Source organism: Miniopterus schreibersii, assembly GCF_964146895.1.
Source record: "Miniopterus schreibersii genome assembly, chromosome: 9".
Taxonomy (NCBI): Eukaryota; Metazoa; Chordata; class Mammalia; order Chiroptera; family Miniopteridae; genus Miniopterus; species Miniopterus schreibersii.
The window spans coordinates 7,421,534-7,446,621 of NC_138118.1; the positions used below are offsets into that span (position 1 = coordinate 7,421,534).

General features: G+C 46.8%; 2 protein-coding genes and 1 long non-coding RNA gene across 3 annotated transcripts in view; 1 reads left to right on the forward strand and 2 right to left on the reverse strand.

Moving 5' to 3' along the window:
* SSBP1 (single stranded DNA binding protein 1) overlaps positions 1-24,398 on the reverse strand; it is a 56,507-nt gene extending 32,109 nt beyond the window's left edge. Inside the window, exon 1 of the mRNA XM_081147551.1 lies at positions 24,388-24,398. The gene's annotated coding sequence lies outside the window, so the exon portion shown is untranslated. The remainder of the gene's footprint in view (positions 1-24,387) is intronic.
* LOC308561923 lies at positions 77-24,019 on the forward strand. Its single transcript, XR_013999569.1, has 6 exons — positions 77-291; positions 462-498; positions 4,118-4,240; positions 9,723-9,817; positions 14,779-14,915; positions 23,254-24,019. It is a non-coding gene; the product is annotated as an uncharacterized lncRNA (long non-coding RNA).
* Positions 3,616-25,088, reverse strand: WEE2 (WEE2 oocyte meiosis inhibiting kinase). The gene is made up of 11 exons (XM_081147548.1): positions 24,207-25,088; positions 20,252-20,448; positions 18,339-18,390; positions 16,023-16,195; positions 14,728-14,849; positions 9,600-9,746; positions 8,866-8,970; positions 8,646-8,731; positions 7,883-8,053; positions 6,094-6,236; positions 3,616-4,642 (listed from the first exon to the last, which is right to left on the reverse strand). The coding sequence occupies exons 1-11, from the start codon at positions 24,537-24,539 to the stop codon at positions 4,477-4,479; spliced, it is 1,695 nt and encodes a 564-aa protein (XP_081003674.1). The 5' UTR covers positions 24,540-25,088; the 3' UTR covers positions 3,616-4,476.

Below are 25,088 nucleotides of genomic sequence, written 5' to 3' on the forward strand. Positions count from 1 at the left end.
GGCCGTCGCCGCGGGAAACACGCCCCCCCATCACGTGTTGGTTCCGGGAGCTTTTCTTTCCGGGCGGGGAGCCGAGACGGGAACGCCGCCCGGTGGTGAATGGGGCTGATTTCAAGGTTATAAAATGTAACGAGATTCTTTGATGGGCGCCGCAGAGCATAGCTCCGCCTCTGGAAAACACCAGAAAGGTCCAGACCAGCCTAACGCTGAAAGGAAACAAGAGAAAAAAGGAGTGGGACAGACAGGGCTGAGCGCGCCGAGGAAGGAGGCGCCAAAAAATGGGCAATTAAGGTGAATATGTTCATGCGATGTTTAAAGAAGTCCAAGTTGATGCAAAAAATTCGTGCTGAACAGTTAGAATTTTAAATGCAAAAAAGCAGAGCCATATTGGGTTCTGAAGCACAAGGAAAAATATGCATCCTTGTATTTTTATATATTAAATTTTTTTTTTTTTTTTCCAGAACATTCAATTACTGGAAGAAACATTGACTATTTCAGGTAGGCGTATTAAAACTCACAATACTGTTTTAAGGTTAATTATTTCATTTATAGCAAAAACAATTTATTATAATTTTACTCTCCCGGCTTTAGTGGAGGTAAACTAGTCAATATTTTCTTTTTTTTTTCTTTTTTAATGTATCTTTATTGATTTCAGAGAGAGGAAAGGAGGGGGAGAGAGAGAGAAACATCAATGATGAGAGAGTCATTGATCGAGCCCGCAACCCGGGCATGTGCCCTGACCGGGACTCGAACCCTGATCGCCTGGATACTAGGTGGATGCTCAACCGCTGAGCCATGCTCAGCTGGGCTAGTCAATATTTTCAATACCTACTTCCTATCTATTTCTGATTGCAAGAATTGCCATGTCTGACAACTTTTTTTGACTAATATTTAAATAATACTTCTAATTAACTTCAGCTTATAGATGCTTGTCTTTATTTGAAATTCTGGTATTTTATTCATTGTGGGTACTTTTTATTAATTTTAACATTTAAAAAATATTGCATTAAAGTATCACTCATCTTAATGGCTGGGTTTTTGGGCACCCCTTAAATTTTGCCTCGTTCACCCTGTTCTTGGCCCTGGTAATGAAAAGGGGTATGGAACCCCACAGATTGCAGAATGCAGGCTAGAGGGGGGTCTCCCTTTTATCGTGGCTCTGGCTCTGTCCCGCTTCTAGAAAAGGAAGGTACCCTCCAGATCCTTCTAACATGCAGATTTCCTCAGGACACAACTTAAAAACCCTTCAGTGCCCATGCTCGCCCTTGAAGGAAAAAAATATGAACTGCTTACGGTGGTTTCCAACGCACACAGTAACCCATTCCTAAAAGGCCGACTTACTAGTTGGTACTGTTGACGTAGAATGTCCAAACCTATCAAGAACTTTTACAAGTTTATTGAGCCTCACTGATGACATACGCCAGGAAGGAAGATCTCAAATGCTCTGTAGAATGGCAGTTTTGCAGATTTTATAAGTCGTAATTAAAGGAGAAGACTTAAGGAAGGTGCACGAAATCCACTGACAAGATTAAGGAGGTGGCATCAAGCAAGGGGGTGCCGGGAAATCCCTAGGATTGAATAAAAGGCAAATGGAGAAAAATGCTTCTTTTACATAGGTGGGTATAGGATAGTTAATAATTAACATTTCTTGTGCCCTGGTGCTGACCTAAGTTATGTTTTCGAGGCACAGGAAAAGGAAATGACTCTGACGTTTCAAAGGTGTGTTATCCTCTGTGCATAGGAACAATGGACAGAACTCACTTAAAGACTGACCTTTGCCAAAGGTCTGGGACACCCAGTGAGGAATTTGTGATCAGACCATCCTGCGGGGTTACTCTCAGTCACCGAGTTTGTGAGGCCTGCGTGCGCCCCCCTCCCACCCAGGGGCTTGTCAGGTTTATTGCACAGCCCCCTTTCCATTCACAGCGTATTTCCAGACGCTTAGCTCCGTGTAGCTTCCACCTTCACAGTGTTTAGTTCCTGAAATGCCAGGCTAACCAATAAAGATTTGAGGCTGTAAAACAAAAGTTTATTTGGGGCCTTAAAGGATTTGGATCCAAACAAGGCAAATTCCGGTAGCAACCCAACTACACTCTGGAGAGAACAAAGGAAGGCAGGGTTCCACGAAATATAATTCTTCCATGCAGATGACGGATTGCTGGCTAGCATAACAAGGACTGGTTGGTTCCAGGATGCAGATGAGGGGGTGAAAACTATAAGGATAGGAAGGTCCACATATGTCCAGGCAGCAGCTGTTGTTCCAGGATGCTTATGGCTGGGCCTCGAGCTGAGTTTAGTAACAGGTTTAGCAACTTAATAGCAGCTCTAAGAACTGAGGCACAAGGTGTCCCTTACCTCCTTAATAGCCTCCTGGCTGTTTTAAGTGACTCCCTTAGCGATGTTTATCCTAATTTATTCTACTGCCTTTAGGCCTTGCACAGATATTAGCCATTCCACATTCCACCCACTAAGTTACTGTCAGTGCCCTTCAGTGATTTACTATTTAAAAATCCTCCTTCCACTTGAGCTGCTGAGTCAAATGAGAAACTAAATTTATCATTTCCTTCAACGGCAGTGTCCCCCTTTCTAAGCTCCTTGCTTGTGTTAATGATACCAAGGTTCTCCCAGAACTGAACGTTGGAATTTTCTTTAAAATAATTCTCCCGATCACCTACATCTATCCATCCATACCCAGTCATTTGGCCCTGAAAGTTCTTTCTTCATTATGCCACTGATCTCTCCCTCTTTCTTTGTATTCACAAATACTTTGGGGTGAGAAGCACAGAAAAGGTTGTTTAAAAAAAAAAAAAAAAGTAGAAAGCACAATGCAAATTGAAAACAGTCCCAGTTCCTTCCACATTCAGCAGTGTCCATGCAGTTACCTGCCCTTTCAGTGACTTCTCGCTCCCGTGGAGCCCAGCAAAAGACAGAGGGAGAGAAACCACTAGTCTGACACCACATGCATCCAGGTGTCACGGTGGGAACATGGTAGAGAAGGGACCATAGACCCTAATAGTAGGAGCAGTCAATGCCAGAGAAGACAAGTCTACAGAAAATTCTGGTCTATACATTGCATGCTCTTAATAATATACCTGTTTACAAATCACAAATCGTGGTTGACCTTGCACTGTACTGCAAAGGACATGGCTGGGTTGGAAGCAAGAGACAAATCCACTCAATTTTAACACCTTGAATAAAGACTGGTTTTAAAAATGGCAGTGGGCCATACGGAGCACTCTACCCCACTTAATTGCATGGGAAGAACTGCTAATCCAAGACAGAAGAAAAAAAATGGTATGATGGTTTATTCAATTAAAAATAACTTAAAAATTAAGGGAAAAGAAAATAAGGCAGAAAAAAACCCTTACAAACTATTTACAGGCTACCTTTATTAATATGACATCATTATCAAATGCCCTTATGACCAACCTTATTTTATATCATAGGCAGGCCATTAGAAGCTTTTGGGCCTGTGAAGCTGGGCCTCGAAGCCAAGACCTGTCAGTACGAGGCCCCCAAATTCTCTCACCTGTCTACTCGTGGGACGGTTTCCCACATAAATTTCTCACTCTTTGTTAGTTACAGATTACAAAGAAGAGTCCTTTACCCATATTTGGCTTTGGACGAGATAAAAACCTTTATTTACAAATATTCTATTCCTTTAAAAATATATACAGAGAAAAAGATTTGGATAAAACATGATAAAAATCCCAGGAAGCAAAGCCAAATTCTGATAAAACCAAGGGGAGGTTGGTGACATGCAGAAAATCAATACCAGTCATAACAGCTACAGGAGGGTCAGAGCAAATAGACTGAGGAAGACCAGCCATCAGACTTCTCTTGTACCCTCTACCCAGTATTTCTGTCCCATAACTTAATAGCCAGCTCGGGAATTTCAAGTTATATATCACCTTAGTTCCACCCACCTATTTAATAAACACAGTATCAGAGGAAGAGACGGTCTCCATTCAGAGAGCCTGGTAGGAAAACTAAAGTGGCTGAGAATTCTTTTGCAGATACCGTCAGATAACCTGGGAAACATCTGTTGAAATTCAGGTGCATTTTCTTATAAGCTGTTGCCTCAACGCAACAAAATTGCATTTTTTTCCGTGTGCAGGGAGAGTCGCTGGGATCCTCCGTAGGAAATTAGCTGGAGCAGCGTCTTAGTCCGTCGGCTGCACTGAGGGCCGATTCCTTGTCTTCCATCGGCTCGGAGGCCCGTGATTTCCCGCTGTGTCCAGTGAGTGTGAGAAATCAACTATGGCCAGGCGGTGTTAGGAATGTGACAATAGAGAAGAGGGTTGTGCCGGAGACCACTGCTAGTAAAAGGCCTCCATAGCTTTAGGATCTCGGCTATAAATGCTAAATTAGGATGGCTTTTAACGTCTTCGGGTGTTCAAGTTGGTTAATCTTTCCACTTACAGGAGGTAGTTTGGCGCAGTCAATGTGTATTGTGGGTTGGTGTGAAATGAATTCTTATGGGGAAGACTCTCCCAAGGTGAAGCTTGAAGACTTTGCACTCTTTCCTCCCACCAGGCGTTTGGTGCTTCTTGATCCTGTGGGGGTCCTCAAGACCTCAGGGTCACTATGGCCTTCTTGGAGGTCCTGGGGGTACTGAGCCTGTTGGGCTTCTCTCAGTTCCCTAGCAATGAAAGGAAAAACGTGTGTTACTCCATCCTAAATTAGAGATGATTATGATCAAAACTAACATATAAACAGATGTTTCTTTTTATTTCGGTATTTACAGAAACAAATCTAAGCTATACACAGAATAGAAAATTCGCTCCTGCGATTGTTTTGAAAAATGGCTGGCTCACAGGTGCCACAACACACGGCAGGTTCCGTTTCCTAAATCCTGATTGGGGCATAAATGGTCTTTAAAAAAATTTCTTTAAAAGGGGTCCCGGCCGGTGTGGCTCAGTTGGTTGGTTGGAGTTGTCATCCTGTGCCCCAAAGGGTCATGGGTTTGATTCCCAGTCAGGGTACATGCCAGAGTTTTGGGCTCCATCCCTGGTCATGGTGCGTGTGGGAGGCAACTGATTCATGTTTCTCTCTCTCCCTCTCCCTTCCTCTCTCTCTAAAAACATATCCTCAGGTGAGGATTTAAAAAGGGGGGGGACAACTCCACAGCCATGGCCCATGGGTCAAATCTGGCCGGCTGCCTGTTTCCGTAGATGACGTCTTACTGGAAACCGTGGCCACACCCATTCATGTGTATCTTGCCTATGGCTGCTTTCACGTTACTATAGCAGAGTTGTCATCACAGCAAAGATCACACGGCCCACAGGTATAAAATATTTACTATCTGGCTCTTTATGGAAAACTTGCCAACCCCTGGTCGAGACAATTTCAAGAAGGCACCTGCCCCATCCCTAGGGTGGGTGCCCATTGCTGGTGATGGCTCATGACCGTCACCTGTGCCCGCATAGCTGCCTTCACGAATGTACACGCCACACCTGTTCTGCCCATGGGCCCTTTTCATCTTCTGTATTTTCGACAGCGCACAGTGTATGTGGTCGTCACTCTGAAGCGCCTTCAGGACGCTGCCCGAATGCCCCGCCTGACCTTTACAGCAGCCCACCCCGTCTAATTAATTCCCATTTGTTGAACGGAGGAATAGGTTAACAAATGAGTGCGCACACGAATTCGAGCCTAGTGACTAGGTCATCAGAATGCTTTCCTTTGGTTTGGAAAAATACCTCTCGCTCTGAACATGTACCAAGAGAAACTACCTGCCTGCCCCTGAAATGAAAAGTAGGTCTCCCACCTTAGCTAGGGTTACCTTGCGTCGGGAGACCATCCACCAGTTTCTTGAACACCTGTTGTGACTCAGAATCCTACTAAATTTTCTTTACCTGTTGTATTTCCTTGTAGCCTTCACTCTGCCTCCTTCGCATTTACTGAATTTCCTCTCTCTCGGTCCCAGAGCCCCAGCCCTGTGCTACCAAGGGCCTCGTGCTCCTACTCTCTTTGTGGGCAGAGACCTATGTGTTATAACCTTGGTTCCACTTGAATCCATAGAGAGACACTGGTCCTATCACTATGAGCAGTGCACGGAGAGGCTCTTTCTCGGCTCCAGGGGCCAAGGCCTACCTTTCCAGCGCGGCCGTCTTCACCCTCTCCAAGTAGAGCTGCCGCTGGAGCTCTTCTGCCTTCCCCAGGGAGGGACGGAGGACTCGACTTCTGGCCAGAGCTGCTGCCGAGGGTCTCTCCCCGGGGTCAGGGTGGATCATGTTCTGATGGCGTAAGGAAACAGGGGCGTCACTGTTGGGGAATCTGCTCACCCAGGCCAGCCCCAAGCCAGCTTCCGCTGGTGGGTTTTGTGAAACCTCCTCTTCTCCGTGCGGAGGGACGGAATCGATGAAAACTTAGCTCCACCGGGACAGGACGTCATCCCTGCCTGGTGGCATCAGCCATCCATACCTCTGACTTGAAGTATCATAGTTGAGAGCTAGCTGGATGATTAACTAGTCTAATGCTTTAATGTTAAACAGGAAGAAACTGGGGTCCTGAAATAAAAAGTGACGCGCCTAAGTCATTGGCCGGACCAAGATGAAAATCCAGGTTCCCAACTTCTAATTATTCAGCTTACTTTCTACCACAACGTGCTCCTTTCCCACTTAAAATTAATTAAGGACAATATTCCTCTAGCACCTATCTTCAGGTGTGTGGGGGAGAGGTGTCTATAACCTAAAATGACTTGAATACAGTAGAAAATACCTAATGATACACAGCAGTTAGCAGTGTCCTATAATGAAGAAGACACTGAGCCCTCCTTCCATCTGGGGAGCAGCGTTCCGAGCCAGCTCCACCACCTACCATGCAGTCCTGAGCAAGTCTCTGAGCTGTGCTGAAGCTCAGTTTCCCTTTCCTGATATCTGGGATAGAAATACTCGCCTTCCGGACTGTTGTGAGAATTAACTGAATTAACAAGTACGTATTACCAGCATCGAGGCACTCAATAATTATCTACTAAATTCAAGGCCGATTTACACATAAAAATAGGCAATGATGGTACAAGCAAAGGCCACTGTGAGGAAGGGTCTGCCTCCTCCTCTCAGGAAAGCAGAAGTGCAGAAGGACAAGCTTGTCACTGAATAGGAAGTTTTCAGGTAAACCGTGAAACTCAAATTTAAGCCCCAAGAGAGCAGATAGTTCTAAGGCTGATTTGGTGAGCCTAACAGATCCTGTTCCTTAAGCCCTAAAGCAAGCTTTCCGTATACATTTTGCATTCTTAGTATAATTCTAAGCTTCTCGACAGTGTAGGTTTTTTTCATACCTCTCTGTTTTAATGTAATACCTGCCTTCCCTTGTCCCTACACATACTCAGGTATCATTGAATACGAGTGACACATAGCGTCCTGAATGGACATTTTCTTTCTTCTGATAGCTCAAACGATTGGCGGTATTGTCAATTATTAATTAATTTATACTTTCTTCTATGTACCCAAAATTCAAGGTTGTTGTTTTTTAGTAATAACATCACTGTTACTATTGACAATGGTTAAAACCCCAAAATAGGAGCAAAGAGACCAGGTTTGATTTTGGAGTTAATCGGTTATCAAAGGTGGTGTACAAGTGAAGAAACTGCCATGAGCCTTGGTTTTCTCAACTGTCCACCTCACAGGGTTGTCAAGAAAGACAAATGAAAAGAATATAACAGGGTTTTTAAACTATAACATAAAAGGTCTTCATGACACTCTCTAAATGTCCTTGAGACGCTGTGCCAGTGACTGCTGGGCTTCCTGGTCACGATTCCCTTTTCCTTCTATATCAACAGAAGTAACAACATTTCCACTGCCCTTTCCCCAACCTACTTGCCATTACATTTATTTAAAAAATAGATATTGCCATTTTCTCTTCATTCCATACAATATATCACCTTGAGTAGCTTGTAAAATTCTCCCGAGAGCTCCTGAGGGATGCGTGGAAGGTTGCCCTCGCGGATGTGGTGCCACAGGGCACCATTGCTGGGTAAGGACTCCGCTCCGGCGGCCATCGCCATTGTCAGTCCCAAGGCAAATATATCTCCTTTAGGGAGATGCTGAAAATCCTTCAAAACAGAAGACAGGGAGGCCAGTGGTTTTTTTTTTGCCAGGTGAAATGAGTCCAGACTAAAATACAACTGGGAAGAAAGGTTCATCGGAGGGCATGAGAGCTTAAACGGGCACAGTGGGCAAGGTGGCATCTTCTACGGTTAGTGGTTTGCTCCTAGGAATGCAGATAGGGCCCAGATCCACCGTGCCAGGCTGACTCTGCAGACACCCTAGAAGGTGGACAATGACTGACGGTCATTTCAGTGACCAGAGCTGGTGTGCCAGCAACAGGATGCGTGATAAAATTGGGCTGGACCAATGAAGCCTCCCTTCCCACTGGGCAACCGTGGGCTTTGGAATTCTAAGAAGGATTAGAAACAGGGACTTTCACAAGGAACGCCACAAATATCGATTCACCCATAAATGAGCCAGCTTTCCTCATGCTTTTTGGGGGGGAAATTTCTCTCCTATCTTTGGTCTCCATTCTGAATAGGAAAAGCGATAATATAAATTTAAATTATAAACATATACTTTTCATTTTTTTCCATCTGAGGGCCAAAAGGTTCGGTGGATTATAAAATAGCCTCTGTTTGTTTCCCTAATCTATACCTCTTGCAAAATCTCTTTAGCCAAGAAGTAAATGTCTCCCTCTTCCACTTTGGGGTTGCTTATCGATGTTGCAAGACCCAGGTCTCCTAAAACAGGAAGAAAGAAAAAAAAAAATAGAGCCCTTTAAAAGCATGTCTTTCTTAAAACAGGAATAAATGGAGTCATCAGTATAAATGTTGTAAGATAATAGAATACAGGTCAGGGTATAAGACAGACTCACCAATTTTATATATCACATTAGCAGAGAGAAACAAATCTGCGTCATTTCCAGTGTCTTCTTGGACTGGAGAGCCACTTTGCACCTGATGGCAAATGAAGATGTTACCTGCAAATACACAGAACTGATATAAATAATCATCCCTAAGCTTTTTCACCCCAAAGATTCTTTTCTGCATCTGCCTTTACAGCCACCCTCCTCTCCCCCTCTTCCCTGTGGCTCTAACAAGAGTCCAGGGCGTCTTTCCTTCCCTGGAGTCTCTCTCTGCTTATGAACGGCTGGCTCGGTGATCGATAAATACCTCGGTGCATGACAGTGACGCCAGACACGACCCCAGCCTCTGAAGAGGCCGGTCGGTGGCCTCACAACAAAGATGCAAGAAGACGACACAATATAGTAACATTTCCTTGAGTTTCACATTGACAAAGGCCAAAGCCGTTCACTTCTGCTCCCTGCAATCCGGTGAATTCAAAAGGGTTTAGCGCCAGTAAACACAGGATGTAGCCAGTATGTTGTTATTGATCCACATAGTAAATTAAATACTTATTTTCATCCTCTGACTTCACTACCTGGGAAAGAGTCTTTTCTTCTTTCTCCATCCCCAGAGGAAGGGAAACAAATGACAGAAAAGGGTTCCGCCAGCCAGCGGCCCCTTTGACACCTGACAGACACACAGACGCGGGTTCTGAGAAGGGCGGGGAAGAAGCGGTGCGGCCGGAGGCCGCGGGGCTACTGACTTGGCTTGATGTCCAGGTGCACCATGCCGGCGTTGTGGATGTACTTGAGCCCCAGGGAAACCTGCAGAAGGATGTCTTTGAGTTTCGGCTCTTCGAAGTGATCGCCGGTCCTTGTGTTTTCAGATATAACGGCCTGCAAGCTCCCACCTGGGAAAGAACCACCAGGGGTAGCCCCACAGAATGAGAGAAAAGGGACGCATCTTACAGACAAATGCACAGTAATAAATTTCTTGTGAATGATCTCAGTCCAGCCAGTCTAGATTTACTCCAGTGTCAGTGCGAAACGTACTATCTCCCCTCTGCCTATCCCACAGACGTGTTAGAAAGAAGAATTACAGGGCTTTTAAGGAGGAAAAGAAACTGCCATATCCCAGATATCCAATATGGGGCCCTATTGTCTTGAGTAGGACCCAACTCACTAATTAAAGCTTTACCTAATTATCAACCAGAAGGCCAATCGGCCTTAGTCATAGATCTACTGGTGTGATAATTAATTTTGTGTCGGTATCAATCTAGTAATTATAGGCCGTTAGTAATTTTAATGTAATTGATTCTAAGTTTAATTCCATTAAAAATGTATCGTGAAACATTTAATGATTGCTGGCCCAAGGAAACCATCACACATCAACATACATCCAAATGCTATTTGAGCCACAGTTTTGTTCCTCAGCTCTAGACTCCTGATTTATCACTATAATCAATAAGTAAGGCCTGGGCTCATCTGACTCCCTGGTCTTGGATGCCCCTGTACTAAGGTATTAGAATGCTTCTGTACCCTTTATTTCATTAATTAGCACTTATTGGGAGCCTCGTCAGTCAAAATTAGAGAGTCCTGTGTCTCCCTGGCAGTTATAAAGCTCACGGTTCCACCCTTTATGTGTATATCAGAACAATAGGATCTCAGACGGTAACAGTATATTTTTTTTTAGGAAATCCCTATTTAAGGGTATCCTATGTAAAACGGAATTTAAAGATGGATCTGTTGTGTTAAAATAAGTTCAGAAAGGAAAGGACTTCAGTCCCTTTCAGAAACACAAGGAGGGCTAGTGGGGTGTTTTTTTGTTTGTTTTTCTGGGACCCTGTTTAGGAAAGGGTGTATGTACTGCAGATGACATGAATTAGGAAGAATCAGTAAAGGTGCTGGAGCTTGTTAAAAACAGAGTCACCTCGAGACTCAGTTTGCAGACGAGGCGGTGAGGTGTGACAGGAGGGAGGGCCGCGTCCAGCCCCCCATGTCCACTAGAACCCTGGTTTCCTACCAGCCAGGGTGTCCCTTTAGGGCGGCGCCTGCATCTTACCTTCCCTTTCCCAAGGTCTGGCACGTAATTAGTATTTTCTGAACTGAATGTCTATCCTGGCAACCGAGGGAAGAGAAAGGCCTAATCAAGGATCCGGTACCAGGATGGACAGAACAGAGCACCCTGGGGGGTACTTAGAAACCCTTTAATATGTTCTCTTAGATACGCAGAAGTACTTCTAATGCCCTGCAGAGCAACAGGTGCTTAGTGAGGGTAACTAGACCCGTGCCCGCGGCACTTGTAATTACTTGGCTCCGGAGGTGGTAATATGAAAGTTAGCCCAGGAACACCGAGCTACAGTAGAACTTACTGAAAACCCCCAGGTATGCTGTACGCAGAGTATTGAACACCCTTGCTTTGCTACAGCTGAAGCTGACTGTCCGCCTCACATACAGGAGCGTAATAAATTGGTATTAAGGGAGGCACGTGTTTATAGACACAGCAACACTGAGTGAACTGCGACCCCCGCCCAGCTGCCGAATTCCCCCCTCCAGGTCAAATAAAGGCACTTTCCCCACTTGGCAGAAACAAAAAAGGGCTTAAGAAAAACATATCTACATTTTCCTGCCTGCTCATGAGGCCTAACAGATACGAAAACGAATACATAGCGATACTAGCAAACGCCTTCCAACAACAAAGCGTAGCAGGCAGGCCAGCAGCTCGACAGGCCGTTCTGCCCACACACCCGGGTTTAGGTCTCTGCCCGCAACCAACCTACTCTCCTGCCGGCGGAGCGTCCCGTTTGGTGGAAACTATGACCGGTATTCGTGGTGTTCCCCGGAGGACACCGACGTCCGATGTCCCATCCCTGGGGCCATCGTGAGAACCGCTGTTCTAGAGGAGCATGCTCTGTGAAACCTTAGGGACGGGACCACCCAGGAGAATACCGCCTGTCGGGAGAGTCACGGTCTAGTCACGGCATCAGCCTGCTACAGGGACCTCCAGGTGGCTGAGGCTGGCCCACAGGTGACCGGTAGGGGTCGTGGCAAGGGTGAGAGGAGGAGGGAACGTTTCCTTGGTTCGGGGCTCGGAAGGGACCGTTGGGGAAATCTGATGGCTGCTGGTCTCTAGTAGTTATAATCTGAGTTAAAAGCATACCTGTGCATGTCCCAGCCCGACTGCTCTGACAGGCGGGGGCACAGGGCAGGAGGAGATGAAGTAGGGGATCGGGGGCGGGGAGGGAGGAGATGCACCGAGGCACTGGCTACTCTGCTGCCTTAGAGACACCTTGGACTCACCCTTTATTTAGAGCAGGGGTGGGGAAAGTCCAGCCCCGCAAAATCACTTGGCCTGGCCCTGCCAAGGCCTCGCCAAAGAGAGGCAGTTCCAGCCATCACCTTAAACGTCTGACCAAATAAAGCAGGCTAATTCTTAAGTTGATAATTTTGTATGGCCCTCGAATGACGCTAAAAATTTCCAAACGGCCCTGGGCAGAAAAAAGGTTCCCCACCCCTGATTTAGAGCCACCAGGCAAAGTCTCGCCATGAGCATCCAGAACCACAGACAAGACAAGGTAGAAGGGCGTGCTTTATTTTCCACAGTTAGCTCCCATCTCAAAGCTTCCAAGCGTGGGAATGATGCTTGATAAATCACAGTTACATTTTCCTTGGCAGGTGCTGAGGGTAGAGGAGCACCAGGGCGAACAGAGGGTGGCTCCCCATCATCTCTCACGTCTGGTCCCAGGCCACTGGCTTTCCGGGCTCCCTCTAGCCTTCCCACACTTGACCTTGCTGGTCTTTCCCACTACAGGGGTGCCCTCGGTCCTGCTGGGCCGCACCCAGGGCCAGTACCACCTCGCCCCCTAACTGGACGTCTTCCCTCCCCTCCCCTAAACTCTCACAATCCTCCTGCAGGGCCTCCTCCAGGTCTTGCCTCCTGTGGGAGATTCCCTGGGGCTACTCTAATAACGGCTACGGGCTCCTCGCTTTGTGCCGGGTGTCGTCACTGTGCTAGCGCCTGGCCTAGACGGTTGCTAATTCTCAAGCTCCTCCCTGATCTAATTACTACAGTCTCTCTACTGGGTGAGATAGTGGCATCCCAGCGGTCACACAACTAGTGTGCAGAGGGCGGGGTGGCGACCCCAGGCCCTCCCTCCGCTCCGGCTGCCTCTGCCCACGTCCCGCTTCTCTGGACGCTTTCTACCCACAGCTGTACCACCCGGCTCTGCCCCTCGCCGTCTCCAATGTGTTCACGGTTGCAGAGCAAGGGGAACAAAGCTTCTTAAAGGCCTTCCCTTCTCTCACTCTACAGTGTTTCTTACCCTAGAGCCTAATACGGTGTCAACCCGCAGGAGGTATTCAAATGTGGACAAGAGTTGAAAGGTGATTTGGAATAGGAACCACTCCATCTCATTTTTTTTTTTTTTGAAAATCTGAAATCTTTACATTGCCCCAGATCTGTCGTGGTTTTGCTTTATTGAGTACTCTTTGTTATTGGGTATTATTTTGGTTAGTAGCTAAAAGTCATAGAAATAAAACCGATGTTCTTGTAGAGAGGGAGGAAAGGAAAAGGGAATCTTAGGCCACAATCACAGGAAATTAGGAAGAGATTCAGAAAAGGCTCAACCTTCCCACCCCAAGAATAAAGACAGGATCCATTTTTTTTATCCCAGAGAGACAGGGATTTGGGGTGAGCTTATTGGAGGGAAAAAGAACCCTCACAAAGTTCACAGGTGGGGCTACAAAGAAATCAGACTGTAAGGAAAGGAGGAAAGTGCCGCATCATTATTTTACAGGATGGGGACCATTTCCTGTGTTACTAGCATTTCAGTGTTATTTCCTATTTGTATGCTGAATAGTTTGTACAGTGATGAAGCTTTATCACTGACCTGGCTGGACACACACACTCGGGCCTCTATGGCGGTTACTAAAATTACTTGCAGACAGGCTGTGCTATTAGAGACTCGGGTGGGTGTCCACGGAGAGGGGGCGTGTTGGGAAAGAGGGATGCTGTTACCAAGCATCGTGTGCAGAGTATGGATTGCTGCTCCTCAGACGATGCCAAGCTTCTATTCAGTGTGGTGGTATTTTTTTCTACGACACCACTGAACTTTCTGGAGAAAAATATTTCCGAGAACAGTAGTTGTACTGGTTACTGTGTCTGCCCGGCGCCGAAGGGCCTGGGAGAATAGGTCTGGAGTCTCTGGGTTTGAGTGCCAGCACCCACCCCGTGTCCTCAGTCTGGTGAGAACACTGAAGCTCAAAAGGTCGGAGGCAGCAAGAAGCATGAACAATCCCCAGACTCGGGAGTCCACCTGAAAATTCATCAGAAGCTGGCTGTATACATTTACCACCTCCTCCCCCCAAAGCGGCAGGGACTGTGCTTGCATCTTTCAGAATACCTAGCAGATTGGTAAAAGGATGGTTTCCCACTCATACCACTAGGGTCACAGTCCTTGACTTACTATTAAGTCAAGGCGTGAGAGCTTCGGTGTGTCAGTCATACATCAGCTTCCACAGAAATAGGTCATAGCATGAACCTGACACCCCTTTTCCACTCAGCTCATCTCCTGCAGCACTCTGCTTCCAAGCAAAACTGTAGTGCAGGCATTTTAGCTATGAATCTGCTACACCAGGCAGAAGCTACAAAGAATAGGCCAAGATGTTTTTTTCTGAAGACTTAAAAGTGCACCTCCCACCCCGGCCTGGGAGCTCAGTTGGTTAGAGCATTGTCGCCCTATGCCAAGGCTTGATCCCCAGTCAAGTCACATACAAGAATCCACCAACGATGCATAAATCAGTGGAACAACAAATCAATGTCTTTTTTCTCTCTTAAATCAATTTTTCTTGAAGCTCATCTCCCTCCCCGCAGATAGTAGGCCGCATGCTTACCATTGCAGTACTCATTCTGAATGATCATGTGGTCGTCTTCCACCCATGCAGAATAGTAACGGACCACGTGGGGGTGGTGACCCAGCACCGCGTGAGCGTAAACCTCGTGCAAAGCCGAATTCCTAAGGGAGAGAAGAGCATTGAGAGAAAGGAATCGCGGTCATACACACGCAAGATGTTTTTAGAAGGTAAGAGATGACGCGTGATTCACAAGAGCAGCACCCTCGTGGAATGCTCCCTGCTTGCTTACTATTTTAACCCTGGTTTCCATAAACTACGCAGTGAGACGCAGTGGCAAAGATAAAGGCTTTAGAAAGTTCGGCGACTGACCCCCAAGTCAAGCAAGGGATAGTAGTAGACCTCGGACCAGGACCTTGGTCATCTTGATACCAAAGTCCATGGTTTTTCGATTAAACATGGCACAGAGAGGAGGCTTCGGTGGGGCTACCTCAACTGCAGACGGGCTTTGGGTCTTAATTTCACTGTATTGTAATCAAAAAATCTTGATGGGCCCCACGGGAAGGCCTCCATGGACTTGATTATGGATATTGACCTGGGCCCTCGATCTTCTCTATGGAGGCTAGACAGTCAGGGTCACTAGGAAACTCGGCCAACATGTCGCGGGGACAGTCTTGGAGAGGGATATTTATTGTGGAATAGGAAATCCAACGCAAGAAAAGCAAAATACAGTATTTGGTGAGTTTCAGTATAAAACTGAAGAATTCCAAAATCGATCATTTCAGATTCAGCCTAAGTATTACATCCCCATAGTTCATAAAAGTCATTGGCTAAATCTGAACATGGTTGTTTTCCTTATGGAAAGGACGAACAATTACTTCCGGGAATGAAATTCAAATTTCTGTTAATTTTTTCCTTGCTTGTAAGTCCTTGAAACGTGACTGTTGAATTCATTATTAATACAAAGTAGAGATAAATCAGGGAGTTAACAGTAACTTCCTACTTGGTGCTATTTCTGATGAACTAAGCAGGCGCCATAAGATCAGTCCGTAAATCTATTAATTATTAAAAAGCAGTAAGACCAGTAGCAAAAGCCACAAAAATCACACACACACACATCACAAAATGCCCTGAAATGATCATGGTATATTTTAAGAAATAACCTCTCTCTCATCTGGAAAACTCAGAAAGCTTATACATGTGAGATAACATACAATGGAGGAGGTAGGGTGGTTTTCAGAAAAGCAAATGTTTTTAATAACATCAGTGCTATTACTTAAAACATTTAGCTTTCCAAATCCAAATTTGTGCTTCCAGAACATTTCAAAGGTACTCACTCATTTGATAATTCTGCAAAAGATTTCGTGGAGCGTTTTATGGCATAAACACATCCATCCAGCCTCTTGATGCACTTGTAGACTGTGCCAAACTCCCCAACCCCAATCCTTTCCACCTCCATGAACTCTTTTTCGTAGCGGGAGGTCATGTTGGTTTCTCGTAGAACACATCTCTGAAACATTTTCGTAAAAAACAGTTAAAATAGCCCTTCCGTTAGGGGGGATTCAAACTGAGGCATAGTCTATTCCTACATTTCTCTAAGTTTTCAGAATGACTTGTGGGGCCAATTCATTGGATTCTGCCTGTGTCAATATTCAGGGCAGCGAGAACCTGCCCAGGGGCTGCCTGCCTTCCCTGCACTGTCGCTTCCAGTCTGACCGTACAAATTCTTACCTGTATGTCCCTAGAGGAGACACATCCACTCACAGCCAGAGCTGCGGCCTCAGCTGAAGGAGTGACTGGGACCTGGGTAGAGCATGTTAGGAAAAAACCAAAACAATCTCCCTCTGACACTAGTCTACGTGTCTCACACTCCGGCTGCTAATCATTTTATCTCAGGTTGGATAAACATACTTGTGTTCAATTTGCTTCCTCAAAACTCTTAGTCTGGAACACAAAATTATTGAATTATTTCAGATTCCATGTTCAGGTATAACAGCCACTCCCCCTCTGGGCCAGGTAGCAACATCGTTGATTGCCCAGCTAGTAAATAACCCCCGGGAAATCGCTCAGCTTCTAATCCATTCTCTCATCTGTAAAATGAGGTTCAGAGCAACTGCTTCTCGGGGTTCTTTTAAATATTACTCAATGAAATGTGTGTGTGCGCAATGCCAAACACTTAGTAAATTCTCAGTAAATTGTGGCTCTGATTTCCATAAATTTATATGAATCTCAATCCAAGCTCATTTTTCTCCACAAAGACATTTTCCCAGCGTCTCCATGAGCAAGAACTTTTTCATCTAACTTTGAGTTTTGAAAATCCTGACTCTTACTACCTCTTCATTTTCGACCTCCAACATCAGTCAGCCTTCATCAGCAAGACCTGTGCTTTCCATGGCCCTTAGCCAGCCTCAAGCTCTGTTTCTTCCATGCCTGGACTTCCTATAGCTACCAGCCCTCTCTCTCCGTCTCCTCGACCAGTAAGAATGATTTTTGCAAAATGACACTGTAGAATCAGACACACTTAACTGTTTCCCACGAGGATCCCAAACTTCTGATCAGAGGCCTCAAGGCCGTCTGCCTCCCCATCATTTCAGACGCCTAATAAGCCAGCTTACCATCCACACCACTCCCCACCCCAACCCCTCCCTTCCTCTTTTGTGCGCTGAACACTGAACATAGCCATGTTTTCATGATAAATATCTTAATGGTAATGTAATATTCCACTGACTTTAAACCATAATTTATTTGCCATTCTATTTTTGGACATTGAGTACTCCCCCCTCTTTTATTTCATTTTTTTTTTTCTTTTACAGTTATGGCTGAAAAACATTTCTGGTGATAATATTTACAGTATTTTCTTAGGTTAGATTATCCAATGAGGGTTACTAGATCAAATATTGTGACCATTATAAAAATCAATAGAATTTGACATATTTGAGAGTTAAAATTTTACATAGGACCCCTGGTTTCGTGCTATTTTTCTCGGTTCTACTTTTCTACTTTGGGACCTTAGATATCACAATTTTTCCTTCAACTTCTCTGCCCCATGAGTGTAGAATTTCTCCTCCCCCCCCCCCCCCCGATCAAGGATAGAAGCAGTTAGTCTTTAATATAAAAATACCCCAAGATAAAGAATCAGCAACATACATACCAGACAGTGTCTGGTAAAGTAACAACTAGCTAGGCCTGGCCGGGTAGCTCAGTTGGTTAGAGCGTCGTCCCGATATGCTAAGGCTGCGGGTTCGATCCCTGGTCAAGGTACATACAAGAATCAACCAATGACTTTATAAATGAGTAGAACAGCAAGTCGATGTTTCTCTCTCTCTCTCTCCCTTCCTCTATTAAAAAAATAGCTAATAATATAGACCCTAATGAGAGTCCAAATGAATTCAGCTACAAAGCACATTTGCTACAAAGTGTTGGGGGTGGGGGTGGAGAGGGAAGGAGGGAAGGAGGGAGGGAGGGAGGGAGGGAGGGAGGGAGGGAGGGAGGGAAGGAAGGAAGGAAGGAAGGAAGGAAGGAAGGAAGGAAGGAAGGAAGGAAGGAAGGAAGGAAGGAAGGAGTGGGAGAGGAGAAGAGAGAAGAGAGGAGACAAACAGTGACAGGAGAACCAAATGACTGCTATTGCAGTTGGGCCAAAGAACTGTGCTCACCTTGGCAGGCAGCCCTTGTTCCACCTTGCCTTGCCCTGGATCAGCTTCCTCGCTTTAAAAAAAAAAAAAAGTGATATCACCATAAGATACATAATTAGCACTTATTGATCCTGGTACTATGCTGGGTTCTGGAGCTGAGAGACTAAATAAGACAATTACTCCGCCACTTCAGTTTATATTTGGGGACAGGGTAAAACAGGCAATTTCCATATAAGAAGCCAGGACAAGAGCAAGACATCAAGGGATGCCATAGACAACACCCAGTTAATCATCTCAAGAGTAAAAGTCCTTCCCAAAAGGGGGGCCGTGTAAGCTGGGTTCCAAGAATGAGTTGGAACCAGGTAGAGGAAAGGAGCGGCGTTTTAGGCAAATAGAACAACAGCTGCTGAGAACTGGAGGCAGGAAAGCACACAGAACATACGTGCAACCGTCCATGGTCTTCACCACCACCCTGCACGTTCCCTTTCCCACCCCCACATCCCCCAGAACCTGGCTTTGCACATGTGCGGGCCCCAGGTAGACCAGAAGTATAGAAGAAGGAGCTCAAACCCTGGCTAAGACATTGTTGATTTCTTTTCTTTAATATTTTAAAAGAAAAATTTACTTTAACTACATCGAATTTAGAAACCTTAAACTACAAAGACTGTCCTAAACAATATACAAAGATTGAATAGAAATTATAAAAGAAAACACAAAATTGTTGCAAGATCTCACGCCTCCTAATCTATGAGTGTTATGCCAAACTAGTATAAAAATGCTCATAGGTTAGCCGACGCCTCTGACAAGTGTCCTCTTTGGCAGGAGCAGCTGCATCCTGAATCCTGAAGCAAGATTTTAATTTCTAGATCAGCCAGGCCATAGATTTTTCTTCTTGACAAGTACAGGGAAGTAATGGCCAATGGAGGACATCACACTCGTGGAAATGAATTGGTGCTCGACATTTGTGACCTAAATTGTATATTACATTCTAAACTTTATAAAAATAACACCATAAATAAGAAAAATACCCTCTCGGGAGCACTGAGCGACGTTACTAAAGCGTCCCCACTTTCATTGCCCGGAATTACGAGTGAACTGTCTATGTGGCCAGCTTCCGTGAGAGGGAACCATGAATTCTCATGGCTTACAAATAATCCCAAACAGCTAACGCCCCCGAATTCTTGGCAGCAAGAGTGGGCAGTTTACTCCTGCTGAAATCCTTTTTGCTTAAGATCCAGGAGGCAGTGCTGAGAAATCCTGTTCTGGGCCTGAGGCTGGTTAATACACAGTCACTGATCCCCAAAGAAACAACTCAAGGTAGCACATCAAACGCTCCGCAGACTTCGGATGGCTCCCTGGGCCTTTGCCTTGCCGAGTACCTATGGGCACAGATGACTGGCCCATTTTAGAGGTGGCTCCGTTATAGAAAAGAAGCCTGGAGGAACGTCGTAAGGAAATGTCCGTGTGTGAGACACACAATGGGCTCAGTTTGGCTTTTAACATTTTGGAAAGCAACACTCTTCTTTTCGCCAGTCTTCCATCCCCAGCAGAGAAGTTCAACTCCTGGCCCCACAGCTCTTCTGGAAACAGTAATAGACTCTTTGAAGTGTGAACTACACCTTCCCCAGCTGCTAGGCTTCTGCTGGCCGGAGGAGACCCCCTGAAGGCAATTCCATAGCCCATTTAACTTCCTAATGGAAGTCAGAGGTCTGTGGCTCCCTCTGCTCTGGCCCCGCCTAGAGAAGGCACCTCTGGGTACACTGCAGAATGGAAAGATGCTGGAATCTCCGTGGCAACGCAGGGGGAAACCAGTGACATTTAGGAAGGAGGGGAAGGGAGGCAGAGCTGCTGTTCCCAATCTCACTTCAGCCCTCTCCCTTCCTATGACCACAGTGAGATCAGTTCTCAAAAGTCAAAGGCAGCAATGTACTTACAGGTCTCCTGGAGTTTTCCTCTTGCCACTGGATTGAAGGAACTCTTTCCTATAGGACTCTGGGGTGAAGGGGTTAATGTTAACCAGAGCTGATGAGGTCATTTCATCTGTGAAGGAGACAGGTGTGAGCCTAAAATGCTTAGAGCCTCGGGAGGGCAGCTTCCCTGTTGAAGAAATCATGGACTGGCCCGGCAGGCCCTGAACGGGGGTGACAAAAGGCAAATCAGAATGGGGTTAGTGAAGAAAAAATAAAATTCGTATCAGTTAGCTAGTTAATATTTGAACCAAAGACTGTTATTGCTGAAAGGGGCCTCAGGGGTTATCTGGCTCGGTGCAAACTAGTCCTTCATAACTGGTCCTCAGGGGAAAACTACGGATTCCCTGTCCCCTGCTGGGTATTCCCATTCATGGGACCAACACAAGAGTCCCTACTTGGGTTATCTCCCAGCCTTGCCCTGGGCAGTTCTGATAGCCAGCTTGGAAAACCACCAAATCTAGCCCTACCTCCAACACTTTAAGGATGGCATTTAAGCTTAGACGAACAAAAACGACCTCAGAAGACCTGCCTTATGCCCTCAGAGTGTGCGCTTTCGCTTCCCCTCGTTCACTCGTGGAAATCCGCGTTTGGTGCGTGCTGAGTACTCTGAGCGGGATGCTGGGGGCGAGGGGTGCAGAGGGGGACTCCAGCTCTTAAGGAATGAACGGTCCACTCCATTCATTGATGTGTCGGAAATAACCACTTTGTAAGGGAAAGATTTCACAGACAACATGGAAGAAGAAATGTCCAATCCCCTTAAAACGTAGGCCCCAAATGAGAAGAGCTCCATGAAGCAGAGTAAAATAAAAATGGAGAAGTAATAGTCTAAACCCCTGAGCTTCAAGGCTTCGCAGCCACTGTACCTAACATACCAACAAACAGAAGACTGTGCAGGACTTACCACTCCCAGTAGGTCACAGTAAGAGAACACAGGCCTAAGACCGAACCAGAACGAACCCAAAGGCAGAGGGCAGAGGTCAAAGACGGAATTCTGATGAGACAGCAGATGCCTTTATGACCTAAATGTCGGGGGGCCAGAGGGATACCCGTGTTTTAGGTCTTCAGGGGTACAGGGTACACATGGGGGCCATGATAACCCCATAGGGCAAGCGCTGTCCTGGAGGCTCTCTCTACGAGAATTCCACTCTCAGGGCCTCTGCCCATGGCTCAGGCTAGAAGCAGAAGGTAGGTTACACCATGGCTCACCACATACAAATACAGTCAAGGGATGTGAGGCTACAAAAAATGAATATTGACCTCGTACATGCTCACTAAGTGACCAATACAAGCAGAAACGAAGGAAGCAATAGAGCACGCACAGTAACCTAACATTTTTTAAATTGATTTGAGAGAGAGGAAGGGGGAGGGGGAGGGAGGGGGGGAGAGAGAGAGAAATATTAATTGGTTGCCTCCCGTATGCACCCTCCTTGGGATTAAACCCGCAACCTTGGGTATGTACCCCGACCGGGAATCGAACCTGCCATCTTTCAGTGCGTGGGACCACGTAAGGGCCAGGGCACTAACATTTTTTTTTTTTTTTAATGAAGAAAAAGATGTCATTGCCAGGGGTGAGTTTTTACAAGGATTCTGCATGTCCTAGAATGGAAGGATGAACTACCCTGGGGCTATTGTCGGAGAAGGCCATCAATGACAGGTCACAGTCTTCCTGTAAGTTTACCATAGGGCTGAGCTTTGGTTCAAAAGAACAACTATTTGAACAGATTCTCAGTTGTCCATGTGATCCAAGAGACGAATTCAGAATGATAGTCATTGTCTGAGAAACGGTTTTTCTGTGATGCTGATCAGCATGTGGGAAGTAAAGGGCATCTCTCGTACATGAAACAGCGGGGCACCCGCACACCTGGAATCTACACCCGCACAGAGCTCTGGCTGCCACACCTCCAGGACCACAAAACGGGCCCGGATAGTTTTCAGGTAAAAGGAAGGAAAAGTATTTGCACCAGGGCAGACAATATCAGAATTCCTAGTCTGGAAATGTGAAGGCTGATAGGTTTTCTGAGCTCCACTTAAAAGAGAGGGAAGGATATTAGTTATATTAATAAGGATTGTATTGTCAGAATGGCAGAACTAGGAGGAATCCTTTTGGAACCTAAAAGAACATAGTTTGGGACAAGATGTATGAAAAGAATTTCATCAAAGTAAAGCAGATTGAAAATTTCTGGGAAGATGACCAGGTTGAGAATCTAAATATGCTCCAGAGATTGGAGCTAATTCCATGAGCAACAGCTCTGTAACGTGCAGTTTCCCCTCCAAAATTCAGTAGGTGCTTTTCCCTTGGCCTCAAGTCTTCAATCCCTTCTTGCCAGTGAACTCCAGCTCATTCTCTGAGACGTCTCTCAAACATCGCTCTCTTTGGAAAGGCTTCTCTGATCTCTTGAGACTTAATTCCTAATTCTCTCTCATCTTGTGGTGCCACTCCCCTAGGACACCGGATCTGAATTTTAATTATTGTTCCAGTTTGTGTCTATTGTTATTTTGTGGGCACTCCTTGAAGGCAGGAGATGGGTGTGTCAGCAGAGGGCCAGCTAGCCTATCACGGTGTTCAGTTTTAAGCTAACGAGTGAAATATGTACCATGTCGTGCTTTCTTGCCTGTGTACGTTTGCTCAGCACCACCTTCTCTCAGCCCACTCTCCCCCCGCTTTCTGCGTCAAAACCACACCAACTCTCACTGACCTTCCTATGTTTCCTTCACCTTTATTTCTTTCCTGATCACCCCCCTGAGAAGCAGCCCACCCAGTGAACTCTGGCCGCTCTTGAAACACCCATCACACAGTGTCTACAGACGCGTCTCTTCTTTCTCTCTGTCTGTGTCCTGTGCTCCTTGCACCCAGTGGGTTCTCAAAAAAATAAAAATAAAAATCTGTGGATTGGTGGGCATTGGGACCATTGAAAACCCCACAGATGAACACATGAACGTATTAGAGCAGTTTTTCTACCGTGCAGACAAGAAGCTTAGCGTCTCCTGTGGGCGTGGGGCCCATACCCAGCAGGCACTAAAGAGACCTGCAGACAGCGCCTGCTTCAATCAGAGCCTAGATGTTTCCACCAGGATCAAGCACCTCCAGCTGAGCCAGCAGGAAGCAGAGCCAACAGCAGTCCCGAGCTCCCTCCCCCACGGGCGCCCATCCATCACAGGCCACCCGCCCCAGCCCTGGCTTCAGGAACACGAAACATGTAGCAGGAGACCAGCCACAACAGGAGTAGAGGAACAGGCTCACTGCTCGGGCCCCTGCTTATTTGCAACCCTCAGCTTGCACAGAAGTGTCAACAGCTCGCCTCTTTGCTCACATATAATAGAAGCGCCTGAACTTGGCAAGGCCCAGGGGGGGAGAGCCTTCCTTCTGGAAAGAGCAGCAGCAAGGAGATATGAATGTGTCCAAACAAAGTGAACACGAAATATTAGTGAATGATCCCATAAAATAGAGCCAGTTGGCGTAACGGAAAGAAGGGGCTAAGACCAAAAGGTCAGGTTTGCAGTCCTGTCTCTAAAGAGCCCAGTGGCTGAGCAAGAAGCCAGTTTATCTCCGGAGACCTTGATTTTCTCCTGTGTGGTGCGTACAGGTTCGGCCCCAGATCCCAATGTCCCTCCCAGTGCCAATATTACTTAACTGGGAGCTTTCTCCCCACCCAACCTTTATGGGTGGCCTCCAACAAATAGTCGCTGGCGCCCGTGGTTTCGAGAAGACAGCTGGCGAGACGTTTAATTCTGTTTTCTGATCACTCGGAACACGCTTCATTTTCACCAATAAATACGTAATTGGGCTTAAGAGAGCCTGGGAGGCAAGTCTATCCTATACACAGAGTCCTTTCTCTGTCAGCTGGCCTGAAGGAACCTGGGTCCCTCCCCCTGGGGCCTGGGGCCTGGGGCCTGGGCCCCCCCCACCCCCCCCACTCACTTTGGGGGTGAAGGGACTCTCACAGTACAGCAGCTGGCTTCTGTCGTCCGGCTGGGCTGGTGTTGCAGGACACCTGGGAGATCCTGACAGCAGAGGCTCCGGGCTCACTGGGCCTTTTCCCTGAAAGGTGGGGAGCCCGCGTCCTTCACTGCGGGGTGTCCTGGGAGGGGTGGGCCTGGCCCTCCAGCCCGGGGCCGCGGCCTTCTCCGGGGTGTGGCTCGGGGCCTCCCCGCCCTCGGGCGCTTCCTGCCCTTCTTTGTTCCGACTCTCTTCTTCGCAGCAGGAGAAGTTCAGTTTCTGCCTCAGCTCTTTGTTAATGCTGTTTTCATCCATCTCTGCCCCCGAGCTCTACCTGGTGGCCGAGGGCCTGTCCGGAGTGGGGAGCCTGAGCCCGCTGCCCGGACGCACCTGTGGGTGGATTTGCCCCCTTAAGTACCAGGTGTCGGGGCCTCAGCTTGGCCTCATTGCCACTGATTCCAGACGGCGCCGGCAACTCCCGGAGCGGTTCGATCCGGTGCGTGTTAAAACTCTTCTGGCCAGCACAGGGCCTCCCCGCACTCACCTGGCACAGAAGGCTGGTGAGACTGTGGGTTCCTCTGACTTCGCCTGGCCTTGAAGACACCCAGCAGTCAGCTTGGGAACAAGCTCAGTGTTGGAAAGAAATGGCTCGCGCTCCTTTGCGTTTAGAAATCTCACCCTCTCCTCTCGCTCCCGCTCCCCACCCGCCCCGTGGCTCCGGGGAGCTCATTACAATCCAGCATCACCTGGGCGTGGGAATGATCCTGAAACTGCCTCCGACAAAGCCCAGGCTCGAGTTCATCTCCCAAACGGAGAGGCACCTCGGGCCTCGGCCAGACACACCTGCCCCAATTCCAGCCCCCC